This window comes from Numida meleagris, chromosome 5 (genome assembly GCF_002078875.1).
Source record: "Numida meleagris isolate 19003 breed g44 Domestic line chromosome 5, NumMel1.0, whole genome shotgun sequence".
Classification (NCBI taxonomy): Eukaryota; Metazoa; Chordata; class Aves; order Galliformes; family Numididae; genus Numida; species Numida meleagris.
Window position 1 is genome coordinate 70,877,710 of NC_034413.1, and position 12,621 is coordinate 70,890,330.

A 12,621-nucleotide genomic window follows, 5' to 3' on the forward strand; every position below is an offset into this window, starting at 1 on the left:
GGTGAGTGACGGTAGTGTGTGAAACAGAAAAGGAAGTTGTCAAGTTTAAAAATACAAATACGGGAGAGAGAGAAGCCCAAGTTAATCCCTTGTAGGATTCTGCTTAAAGCGGTTGGGCTGCCATCTAATCCTGGTGGGAAGACCTTGTTCACCAAAGCACAAACAGCAAGGAAGTTGGAAGCAGTGGGGAGCAAGAGAAGGGTGAGGATAGAATGACTGTTCTTTGTTTTCCTGTGGTTTTTGTGTGACATGCCATGCAGCTCCTTTTTGGCCCGCTCACCGCGCTGGCGCGTGGGCAGGATTCTCCCCATATGGCAAACTGCTGCTTTGCTTCCACTAATTAGTGGAAGTTGGCCTGTGGGATTTGGGAACTTTAAATTTAGGGTGTAGGAACTTAAAATTTGTAGTGCGGTCTATGGCTTCAAGGGACTCTAACCCTGCCAGCTGTTTAGATATTATGAGCTGTGTTTCTGTGCTTGCTTGGTGAGGTTGTTCTGGGATAATTACTTTAATTAAAGTGCTGTAACTTGTGTTTGAGAACCTGAAGTAACCATCAGAGGCTTTAGGAGAGGATCTGGAGTGTCATCTTCAGCAGCGTTTCGGTGACAGCTGAGTTCTGCATCCACTGGAAGCTTGGTGCGTGGCTTCATGTACAGCTGTGGCTTGCAGGAATGAGATTCAGAAGTCACGAGGGCATGTGTCAGAGCCCAGGTTGTGAGATAACCGGCTTTGGTTGCCTTTCAGAGTGTGCCGCTTTGTTCTCACTGCTGGGCAGAGCAGAGGGCAGCCCAAGAGATGGGAGCTGCACAGGCTGAGCAGAGAGGTGCTTGGTGGTTGTGGGAGTGCTGCAGGGCAAGCATCTCCAGTGCTGGCTGACTGAAGCTTTAATTACTGCCTTCTAAGATGCTTACTTCAGTTAGCGTGGTCTGACATGCTGTGTAATGTGTTAACCACTTTAGTCATCTAAAAAGCAAACAAGAACAGCTACATGGGACATGGTACATGATTGTGTTGTGTGTGGGGTGTTAATGTGATTCCATTACATCCTTTTTTTTTTTTTCCATATTCTTTGACCATTTCCTACGTGGATGCATCCTGCTCTTGAGTAGTCCTGCATTAAACTCTTAAACTGCCCTCAGTAAGAGTCCTAATTAGGGCCTGGCTCATCACAGTCCTGGGCACCAGCACTGCGGCCACCTTTGAAGTAGCCCAGCCAGAAGGATCAAAAGCTTTGTTACAGGGATAGCAGCTGCTGGAGAAGCAGTAGTAGTGCAGGGCGCCCAGCTCAGCCTGCAGAGATCTTTGGTTTGGGGTTTGCATCACCCAATGTTCACCTGAGAAGCTTTGGAAAAACTGGAAAGCGCTAGATTAGACAATGCTACTGTGCAAATGGCAGGTTATGCAAACCCTAGTGGGGATGATTATAAGTTTTCTATTTTTGAGTCTTCCATTGAATGACTCACTTTATTAGATGTGTTCATTTAAAATGGAATGTGAAGCACCCAGATTCCATGGTAATGGCCTCATAAAGTGCTCAGATATACAACATAACAGATTGGATTTCTTCTCTTAATTTAACAGGTTTTGCGTCTCATACACCATGTCTGATGGCAGCATACAGGGCGTCACACTTATTGCAAAGCTTTACAGTTTGTACCCATCTGTCTCTGCATTTTTGCTAAAGTAGTCGTCTTCCTTTGATCTCCAGCTTGCGGTACTGCGTCTGAATCTTCCTTCGCTCCCTCCTCCCCCACTCCCCTCATCCTTCCACCAGCTTTCCCCGTGCCCTCCGCAGCTCTAGCCCCATACCTTGGTAATTAGAAGGGACCGGAGCCCAGAAGTGAGGCTACCTGAAGAGGGCTGGGAGCCCCACAGGTATGCGTGCTGGCAGGCTGCAGGGTTACACAACCCTAACTGAGATCCCAGCCAACAGCGGGCTGCCTGCTCAGTGCCTGGGCTGGGCATTGCGGGGCACGTTCCTCCTGGGCATCACAGCGGCCTGCTGCCAGCAGTGGGGAGGCAGAGACGTGTCACGTGGGACGCCCTGCTCAGAAGCTTCTCTTGAGGACGGGTGTTGAAATAGTTTACTTAGAAACAGGATGTAAGTTGTGCTCTCTCTCTTTTTGGATTGTAAGCGTGGGGCTGGAAGCAAAGCGGGAGAGCCTTGTCCTTGGCAGTGTTACTGGGGAGTAGCACTGGAGTGGGCTGGGGGTCATGCAGCTCTGGGCCATGTGCTTCCCGTGACAAACTGCTGGCTGGGAAACCACGCTCCTCTCGACCACCCGGGCCGTGCACTGAGTTGCTGGGTAGGAATTCAGTGCAGGAGGGAGTGGTTCCTGCTGTGAAAGCAGTTTGTAGTGAGTGCTTGGAAACTGAAAGCATGAGTTTGTCCTGATAAAACCCTGTGGCTCCCATTTCCTGCAGGCTGGCTCTCTGTTGTGCTACCTTCTGTATTTTATAGCATGCTTCTGATAGGCAGTCTTGAGATAGCTACAAACTTGAGCTGATGCCACTGTGCATCCCTGAGCACTGGTGCTCTGCGGCCTTGCTGGAAAGCGTTCCCTGTGGGTTGCTTACCACATTTGGGCAGATCACGCTGCACATGGTGCCTGCTGCTCGTGGTGTGCCCTATGGCAGCAGAGGGCTCCCTGGTCTTGCTGCAGCTTGTTCTGAAGCCCACCAAGGGCTGTACCAGCCCTGTAGCTGACGGCATGGACCCACAGGTGCTGCTCATCAAAACCTGCCACGAAACAAGGGGTAAGGCTTGCTTAACCTGGAGATTTACAGCATCAGACTGCGCTTACAGCATTAACACAGATTGCTGTTTGAGCCGTTTCTAAAGATTGCTCAGAATATTTGTGTTCTCGAAGGAGGACTTATTTCTGACTGCGCTGCTGCTTGTGCTGCGTGCTGTTACGATGTATCTTAATATAAAATTCTGAGTTTCCATCACAAGTTGTTGATCGCAGCTTGGAAGAGAGTCAAGTTTTATTATCTACTTGCAGTGGATGAAGGTTTTTCAGTTTAGGTTCTTGTCTGTATCCTTGGCATTCCGTGCACGATCTTTGCCATAATTACACGGCCTGCATTCTTTCCTGTTTCCTCTTCTGCTCTCTGGTTTATCCTGTTTGATGCTTGCAGTAGCCCTTAGAAGCTCTTCTGGGACACAGGGAACACCTCCACAGGTGCATACTTAGCAAGCCTGGCATTTCTCTGCCTGTGCTGGCACTGAACCACAGGGCTGCCTGGGCTCAGCCACGCTCCTGCCCAGAGTAAGGTTCTGTGGGTGAGGAGCTACTGTATGGGCTGGAGGAAGCTGTGGTGCTGGGCACAGAATCACGGGGGCTGGAAGGAGCCCCTGGTGCTCTCCCAGCCCAACCTGCCCTGAACTGGGGTGCCCAGCACCGTGGGCAGTGCTCCAGCTGTGCCCCTACCCCAGGGCAGAGCAGAGGGGAGGAGCACCTCCCTGCCCTGCTGGCCTGGCTCTGTGCAGTGCACCCCAAAATGTAACAGCTGACCACACAAATTGTGTCTGCCACTGTTTCCAAGAGTGATTCCAAGAGCTGCTCTCCCCTCCCAGGGGCTGAGATACCAATCCCCACGCTCACAGCCAGCTGTGGGGGCTGGAAGTTGGCCGTAGCCAGGACACCAGGGTGCCAGGTTCCTGGTGTCACAATGCGGCAGAGCTGTTATGTGGCACGTTGAATATCCTTGTGTGGTTAGGGTGAAATGCGGTCTGGTGGCAGTGCCTTTGTGCCCTGCTGGAGGCCTTGCTCCTGTAGGTTGTAAAGCTTCACTGGGAGAAACCTGAAGGTGAGGAAGGTTAGTTTGCCAAAAGGCAGTGGTGTAAAAGACACCATTCTGAAGATTTTGCATGCCTTATCCAAGACTTTGAAGAAACCAGTTTTGAATTGAGCTTTTGTTTGATGCTGATCATCTACTAAGGGACTGCTGGTCTTCAGAACCTGTTTGTGCATATGAAGGAGTGTGTTGTGCTGTGTCAGCACCAGTGTCAGAGGTGCTTCGAGGCTTCCTGGGTGGTGGCAGCTGGGGCTGCTCAGACTAATTCCCCCATCTGGGAGACCTGGTGTCTAACCTAGCTACTGAATGAGAACGTGTGGCATCCCAAACAGCGTTGTCTGTGAGTACAGCTGCACGCTGCGGCTCGTTAGGCAGCCTGTCCTGGCAGGGCAGTGTTCGGGGTGTTGGCATCTTAGGCAGCTGGCACCAGGCTGCAGAAAGAGAAGTGGCTTTGGGAGCTCCTGGACTAACGCAGCTGCGAGTGGAAGACTTTGGGTCGGTGCCTGCTGGTTCTGAGTGAGAAACAGGTGAGGTGTGGCTCTCTCTATATGAAGAATAGGTGTAATGTTTGCTAGTATCTAATTTCCCAGCAGTGGCCCGAAACGGCTTTCATTCTTTAAGTGCATGTGTAGTTCGAGGATTCAAACTACAAAATGTAATCGGAAGAAAATAGTACTTCAAACTACTGAAAAAAAAAATCATGTAGTTATTTATGTAACTCACTGAGTGTGGAGTTTTTTCTTTTATTATATTCATAAATTTGTGGAAACAGCTTGGAAATGGAGTACACAGATTTTGTGCTTTTTCTTATATGCAGTGATACTTCTGGTTTGGATCACGGGGAGAGAAAATTTAGGTTTTGGTTGGTGCAGCAGGAGTTCTTTAACCTTTAACTAAAGATGTAATGGTCAACTGATTACAAGACGTAATGCAATTCCTTCCATTTTTAAGACCTGGATTTCTTCAGAAATCACAGAATGCCAGGGATTGGAAGGGACCTCAAAAGATTGTCTCGTCCAATCCCTCTGCTGGAGCAGGAACACCCAGATCAGCTCACACAGGAATGCATCCAGGTGGGCTTTGAATGTCTGCAGAGGAGACCCCACCAGCTCTCTGGGCAGCCTGTTCCAGTGTTCTCTTACCCTCACCGTGAAGAAGTTTTTTCTCTTATTTTTGTGGAACCTCCTATGTTCCAGCTTGCACCCATTGCCCCTTGTCCTGGTATCTAATTTCCCAGCAGTGGAATGTGGAAAGTGGGCATCACTGGATGTCACCAAGAAGAGCCTGGCTCCATCCTCCTGACACTCACCTTTTACGTATCTATAAACATTAATGGGCTCAGCCCTCGGTCTCCTCTTCTCTAAGCTAAAGAGACCCAGCTCCCTCAGCCTTCAGCTGTGTGGGTCTGTGCTGATGAAAAAAGTTTTCCTAGTGTGACCTGCTAGGACACACAGTCCTGGTATCACATTTCCCTTGCTCTAAAGACAAACAAAAAGCAACTGCCATAGTTGTCAGGAATTTGCATAGTTATGTGAACCAGTGCAGGGAGCAGTCCCTGGGGAATTGGGTGTGCAGTTAGCCCCTGTGCCTCCAGCTCTTTGCTTTGGCTCTGCTGAGCAGACCTGGGGCTTCGGCTCTGCTAGCTGTGTACCCGGTTTTCACAGCTAAACACCACGCTTTAAGGAGAAACAAGTGTTAGGACATACTTCCATTTGTTTTCTTTGTTTTTTTCTGTCATGTAAGTTGGCTTGTTGGAAGATGCTAATTTGTTCTTTTGAAACTTGCTTGGATTCTACAGCATATTGTGTTCCCGGAGCAGGCGTTTGTGAGCCGGGGTCTTGTAGCCTTACTTGAAGTGATTCTCTGCCGCTGCATAAGGTGTGTGAAACTCCTTGAAGGTTGCCTCCAGTTTGCAGTTGGAAGCTGAGTTATTCTTCTGGCGACTTGCAGGAACCGTATGGTGGAAATGTGTAGTACACAGAGTGCTTGGGTATGCGCGTGTTTGCCATTGCCACGTGCTTTGTGCAGCCACGGGCGGTGTGTGACCTGATGCTTGTTGCCTTCGTGTGTTCTTTGTAGTGCTGTTAACTCTGGGTGGCGTGGGGTTTGGGGCCCTCCTCCCAGTCACAATATAGAGGAAAGATAAAGTTGGTCTTTTTTGAGACTCCAGTATAAAGTTGGTGGAAAACTTCATACTCTACTTACGGTCCACTAAAGGTTGTCTTTGTGCTGGGAATCCTTCAGAGAGTGTGTGCTGCTCTTCCCAAAAACACTGGGGAAGGTGCAAGTCCTCTCTTCCTGCACAATGATGGGCGCATTGGTGCGTACAGCATGCATTCCTAAAGCACTTGCCTACAATAATTTTGTGTGCTTTCTCCCCCGAGCGTGCTGCAGGCATAGTGCACAGAAGTGAAGATGGCATCAATCTTTAAAATGAAGATTTTTTTTAATTTGCCTTGTTTTTAAACATCTTTGGTGTCACTTGTAATGCCAGCTGAAAGATGGAACGGGGCCCGGAGCCTCCCCTGCCACACTGCAGATGCGTGGGGGCTCGCGGGGCTGCTCGTGCTGCCTGTGCCATGCTGCAGTGGTGCTAAGTCTTTTGTGCTGGGGCTGCTGCACGGAGCCAGGGCACAAAGCTGCCCCTGTCACCTCAGGACTCGGAGCGCTGGCTGAGCTGTTCTAACTTGATGCATGTTGTTTCTATGGGATGCGAGCTGCCTTGGTCCTGGGAGGATGGGTTGGGCTGCGCCTACTTAAGATTCAGGTCAGTTCCATGCAAATTTTTCATTCAGCACCCGAACACTGGGCCTTTTAAGAATGTGCCTGACCTACATAGGCCTGGCTTTAGTACCTCTGAAGCTGGATGATGAAGTTCTGCGCTTGTTTTAAACCACTTGGTCTTGTCCACTGCCTTCGCTGCTGCTTCTTGCTGAAGGAGCCGTTCCTGGCCGGCAGCGCATCGCCTCTGCACCGTGCCTGGGTAGGACGAGCTGTGCTGGGGAGCTGAGAGCAGGACCGTAATTCCTGGTGGAGGCATGGGATAGAGTGCTGTTGGGATAATTGGTTGTAGAAATGATTTTGATGGGATGGAGGGTAGCTGAAGGTGATCTTGCAAGCAGATCAGCTGTTCTGCAGTGATAAGGATTTGGTGGCCATCTGGCTGATGACAGTGTTCTTGCTCTGTTTTTGCCACAGTATTGCAAGCACTTGTCATGTATGCAGGTATGTACAGCACCAAGTATGCGTGTACCCACACATCTCCCTGTGTTTAAATACTCTTTTGTCATTCTGCTTCAGTAGCAAATACCAGAGTATTCTGGCTTGCCTCTGTCTACATTTGTTTAGAAATCACTACTATTGCGATGAAAATGGTTAATTAATCTATTGCTACTCTTAAGTTTCAACTTGTCACAACATCGTCTTCGTCTTCTACAAATGGTCGATTCTGTGTTGCCTAGATTCTGACATGGTATAACTGCCTATTAATTTTTATCTTCTTTTCTTACAGTAAAAAATGGCATTTCAGAAGGCAGTGAAAGGAACTGTTCTCATTGGAGGAGGTGCCATAGCAACAGTTTTTGGCCTCTCTCAATTTTCTCAGTATAGAAACAAACACGTAAGTATTAATTATGACTTCTGATAAAATATGAAGCTTAAAATCTGTTTGAGCGTATGTTAGGCTTATACGAATAGCTTTGTTTGGGAAGGAATGCCAAGAGCCTCTCAGCTTGATTTGCTGTGTGCTATCTGGAGGATGGCATTAAATGATGTTTCACCATTGCAGGTCTTCAACCAGTGGCAATGTATGATTCATGTAAGTCATTTTTCTTGTTTAAAAAATATCCTTTGGGTACCACTAGGGATGTTACTTAATTGCAGGAGGAGTGAGAAATATGGACTGAAGTAGGAGTAGCTTGAAGTACATAGAGATTCTCAGGTAATGCTAGTGTTTCTGCTTTAGGCAGTGATTGTGGCAACTCCTTGTCAGTTCAGAAATCTGATGATTGTTTTAGGCTGGGATCTGTGGGAAGGCTGAGGTTTCTGGTGGCATTGGTTTCTCACTGGGTGGGCACAACCTAGACACAGATATGCTCAAGACATGGTTTAAGGCTGTATTTTGGGTAATTAGGGCACACTGATGAGATAAAAAATTCCCAGAGCAGTAAAGGAAGATGTTGAAAATACACTGGTAAAGTAACATAGCGGTAGCAGAAAGATGTAGCAGATTCTGGTTCTACTCTGTGTGTGTCACTGCCATAGTAGCTTCTTCTGGGTGAGTTGGAGCAGCCATGTTTTGTTGCTATCTTTTTTCCCCCCCCACTTCTCAATGCAGAAACCTAGGAGAAACATCAGCAGAAGGAACAAGAGTTGTGGACTGCTTTTAGGCAGAGCTGGTGCTGATCAACAGCTACTGGTTTTAGACAAACAAATACCTCTTGTTTCAGTGCAGTTGTGCTATACTTGAGAAGTTCATGTGTTTGTACGCTATGCATGTACAGAACATGTCTTCTCATCTGTTCAGTGTAGGCAGTGAGGCTGGTACCTCACTCTTGGCCATCACTGTTTGCAGTTGGTGTTCCATGCAGTTTGAAGTAGGTGCGGTCAGAGCACTGGCCTGATTTGCTTCCATCTGGTTTTGGAAAGAGCTTAAGCCTTAAGAGGGGCACCTCATCCTTCCTTTCAGATGATACCAAATTAGCAGCTAGGTGAGCAGGTGTTCATTTTTCAGGGTGCTTTCTGCTTCTTGCCTTATGCAATTGGTCAGCTCCTTAGCAGCAGCAAGTTACTCTGAGCTGTTTAGCTACCACATATTTACTGTGGGTTCCCATTCAAACCAGGAAAACTGAAACTCAAGGATACAGGTAGAATCATAAAATCATAGAATCATAGAATCAGCTAGGTTGGAAAAGACCTACAAGATCACCCAGTCCAACCATGCACCTACCACCAACATAACCCCACTAAACCAGGTCTCTCAACGCTATATCTAAACGTTTCTTGAACAGGTAGATCTGAACTTCATGAAGGTATGCAGGATGGGTTCGAATAAATGATAATCTGAAACTTCTGGCTGTTTCCATGTGAAGAGGAGTTCAGTTGAGATATTGGTAAAGCAAATGAGATGAGTCATTCCCAGGGAACCTAGCTGGAAAGTGGATAAGCCAGGATGGTTATAGCTTCAGATACTGTTGCAAAAAATAAAGCCTAGCATTTTAAGTGAGCTTCCCATTGGACTGCCTGTTTTGAGCCTAGCTGCTAGTACTGCATCTAACTCTCTCTGGAGCCATTATCATAGGATTTTACAATCTGACTTCATTGCTGACAGAAACTGCAGCTTCAAATCTTAGGACTGCTAAATAAAAGAAGGAGTTGGAAGGCAAAACTGAATCTGGGTAGCTAATTTGTCGTATGTGCAATATTGCAAAATTCAAGAATTTCCATTTTTTTGCTATTACTGGATGGTCATTACAAATTTCCAAAGGCAAATTAAAAAAACATACTTTAAAGAAAGTGGTCTCAAAATGAAGAAATCCACTTGTCCCTTGATTTCTGAACCTATTGTGTAGTGTCTGTCTACAAAGGATCTGAAAAATTTCCAGCATATGTGTAAGCAAATGGATCTGTCAAGTGAACAGCATGTTGTTTTCATGTTGTACTAACTTGCACATTTCCCACGTGATGTCCCTTAAAGCTTCTGCCTTAAACACCTAATGTAGGGCAGCAGGTGGAACGTAACTGGAGGGATTGACACAAAGGAGGACAGTCCATTTGTAGTGTTGACATATCTAAGCTGTGGGCATGTCCCCCAGCCCAAGTGTCCTCTTTTTAATAATGCCTGCCAATCAAATGTATGCTAGGGCAAAGATCTTGTCTTCCTGTGCCAGGGAAGGATATTGCCCCAAGATGTGCACTAATTGGCTACACGTTGTAGGAAGTCTGTTATTTCAAGATCAGAATCCATCACATAATAAGGCGGAAATAAAATGCAAGTAAAGCAGCGTGCTCGGTTTTCCCCTGTGTTGTAAGTGGCTCTGGATGTCTGTGCTGTGCTTAGCATCCTGGAATTAGAGCAGCCACGTACAGAATAGAGACCTCCATTGGTCAGTAATCCTGAGCGTGCAGTGCAGTTGACTTATCTGTCTGTGTTTGCTCAGCTGATGCTGGATGCTCCTGTGAAACTCAGCTGTCCCAGGCTGCTCCAAGGGAAAAGCTGAGGGGTGGTGAGCTGCTGGCTCTGGAGAATAGGTGGGAGATCCATTGGATCTGTGAGTCGGGCACTTTAGTGAGTGGGTTGTCTACTGAAAGCGATGAGTATTGGCAATTTCTGATGTTGGACTTGAAGTTGCTCTTGCTGGGCTTAAGGGTGAAAGCCTGGATGAGAATGGCACGGTTTGTGCTGTTAGCCTTGCCTGGGTGTGAGGAACAGGAAGGTGTTTACACCCTGGAAGTAAAACACCGTGATTCCAGTCTGTCCCAGTGTCAGGTTGTCTAACCCAAATTATTTTCCTGTAAACACAGAGAGAAAAATGCTGACGCCTGGGAGACTGTTTCTGCAATGGCAACTGAGGCAACAGAGATACGTATTCCCTGATTGTGTATGGCATATGCAGGCATGCAAGCAGTTGAGTCAGTTCTCCTGATTGTGTGTTGTTTTTTGACAACACGCAGCTCCTGCTGAGCAGAGAGAGGATGGGAACGTGTGTTGACATGACAGAGTTGTTGAATTTAACTCGTGACCTGATAGATGAATACTGCACTTCTGTGTTTTGAATGGTAACCTGATCACTGGGATATTTACTGAATTAATAAGATGGCTGAGTTCCCTTCAGTGCCCCCACTGTAAATGAAATTCATCTTAAACAATGCGGACGCTTCTCAAACTTGTAGTGAGCGTAGCACGTACCGATCGTGAGCTCCTGAGAATGAAAATCGCCTCTTGAGATGAAGCTGGACGCCTACACGAGGCTTAAAATAAAATACACAGCCTGCGTGCGCGGAAGTTTTGGCCTCACGTATTCAGACAGCTGAAAGATGGAGATGGGCAAGGTGCTGCAGCCAGCCTTGGTACCTGTGCTGCAAGCCCTTTTAGTGCTAGTGGTGTCAGGGGAACAGAAATAGGGATTTCTCTTGCTTCTTGTAAGTGATGACAGTTGCGAGGTTCTTGCTTTGTGTGCCTGTTTTATTGAGCCAGGTGGGCTAGTAGTAGGTACAATGGGGGTGTTCTCTGGTTTCCTAGGTTTGACTCAGAGGCACTGCTACCTTTTTTTTTTTCCTGTAGTTGCTGAGGAAAAAGTGCTGCTTTGTTGTGGGGCTGTGATTGGTGCCTTCGGTGCGGTCCTGTTGGTGGTGAGCGGCGCGTTGTGGGGCAGCAGGAATTGCTCATTGTGGGGAGTCCAGTGCAGAGAGCGATAACGTGATAATGCATCGGAGCTTGCTTTGGGATTTTTAATTACTTTCATTTTCTTTTTTAATGAACAGGGATGATGAATTTGCCTCCGTGAACCTACCTGGAGATTTACATTAGCCAAATTAACGAGAATGCTTGCTTATGGATTACTAGATCACTTTATAACTTGATGATTGAATTCAGACTGCCAAACTACATTTCTTCTCACTAAGAGTGTAATCAAAACCATTCAAGGAACTCGTTCCTGAGAAATTGTAGATATAAACAGCAATTGCTTATTTCAGTAAACATACTTGTTCACTGCCAAACTAATCACGTTATTGCAGATGGAATCCCTGTATGCAGCTTTTCTTCAGTCTCACATTTAATTGACAGCAAGATGAATCATATCTATATCAGTTCCTCGGCTGCTAATCACTGTACTTCCGTTCAGTTACTCCTGTGCTGATCTCTGTGCTTTTGCTGCACCAGGGACCGTTTGCTTGGAGCCCTCTTTTACTGTATTTGCTGTAGATAATGCGTTTTAAAGAAACTAAACGGTGGCAGCGCTTCACGAACTCTGTCGTTTTTATTGCATTCCTTTTCCTGAAGTTAAGGCAAGCACTTAGAAAATAGCCAGCACTGCCGCAGAGGGCAATGGTAATGCTGGCTGTTACCCTGCCTCTGCTGCCCTGGATGGAAAGGGCTCGTAATGTGACGTTAGTGGCTTTGGTCTGTGTTTCTTTGTGACCCTTTAATCTGTTGAATAGATGCTGTTCAATTAGTGGTAGCGCTTCTCATGTCAAAGTACGTTATATTATCCAAGTCTTAATAATAAACTAACTGAAAGCAGCGTGCGTGGAAAAAGCAGCGGTAATGTAATGGTCTGAATCATGACTTACCACATTCGGCTGGGTTCAAATCTTTGTTTTTTCCCTTTATTACGCTGAGGAGATTTATCTGCCCTGAACTAAAGCAGAGCGCTCTTCCTGTGGTCCCGCTTCACTTGCTGAGGTGTGACACGTGGAATGGAAGCAGTTGCTGCCATCCAAGTAATTTGCGTGAGCTACCTACATCATGGTCTGTATAATCCCTGATTATGAGATGAATGTGGTCATTAGTTGTGTGTTTTGAATGTGCACTTCCTTTAGACGGGACTAGAGGTTACTAGTCAGTTGCAGAGTTAAGCTTATAGGAGCACTGAGAAATAATACGTTTCACTTATAATTCAAGCTGAGCTGAGGCTTCAGCGTGTGGCTGAATTGGCTGATAATTTACAGTGGGTGTTGCAAGAACCCTTCTACCTTAGGCTTCCCGGGTCTGCTAACAGAGCTCCCACAGGCATGGATTGCTTGCTGAAGAGGAGCTGCACCATTTGGCCGGTAGCTGCTGGAAACCTCTTCAGCTGCAGATAGGAACAGATGGCTGCA

The 12,621-nt window shown here is 46.9% G+C and overlaps 1 protein-coding gene across 12 annotated transcripts in view; it reads left to right on the forward strand.

Moving 5' to 3' along the window:
- The window catches only part of GPD2 (glycerol-3-phosphate dehydrogenase 2), a 52,377-nt gene that overhangs the window by 3,523 nt on the left and 36,233 nt on the right, over window positions 1–12,621 (forward strand). For 4 of the 12 annotated variants that reach the window (XR_002439300.1, XM_021398545.1, XM_021398549.1 and 1 more), the window contains exons 2-3: window positions 7,313–7,420; window positions 7,589–7,618. Coding sequence is in view for 11 of the 12 variants with exons in the window: in XM_021398545.1 (XP_021254220.1) it covers window positions 7,319–7,420; window positions 7,589–7,618 (132 nt within the window). In the remaining variant the exon portion in view is untranslated. Of the gene's footprint in view, window positions 1–797; window positions 2,102–2,801; window positions 3,814–3,835; window positions 4,329–7,312; window positions 7,421–7,588; window positions 7,619–12,621 lie in introns of those variants that run through there. The other 8 variants (XM_021398551.1, XM_021398555.1, XM_021398554.1 and 5 more) reach the window with 6 other exon arrangements.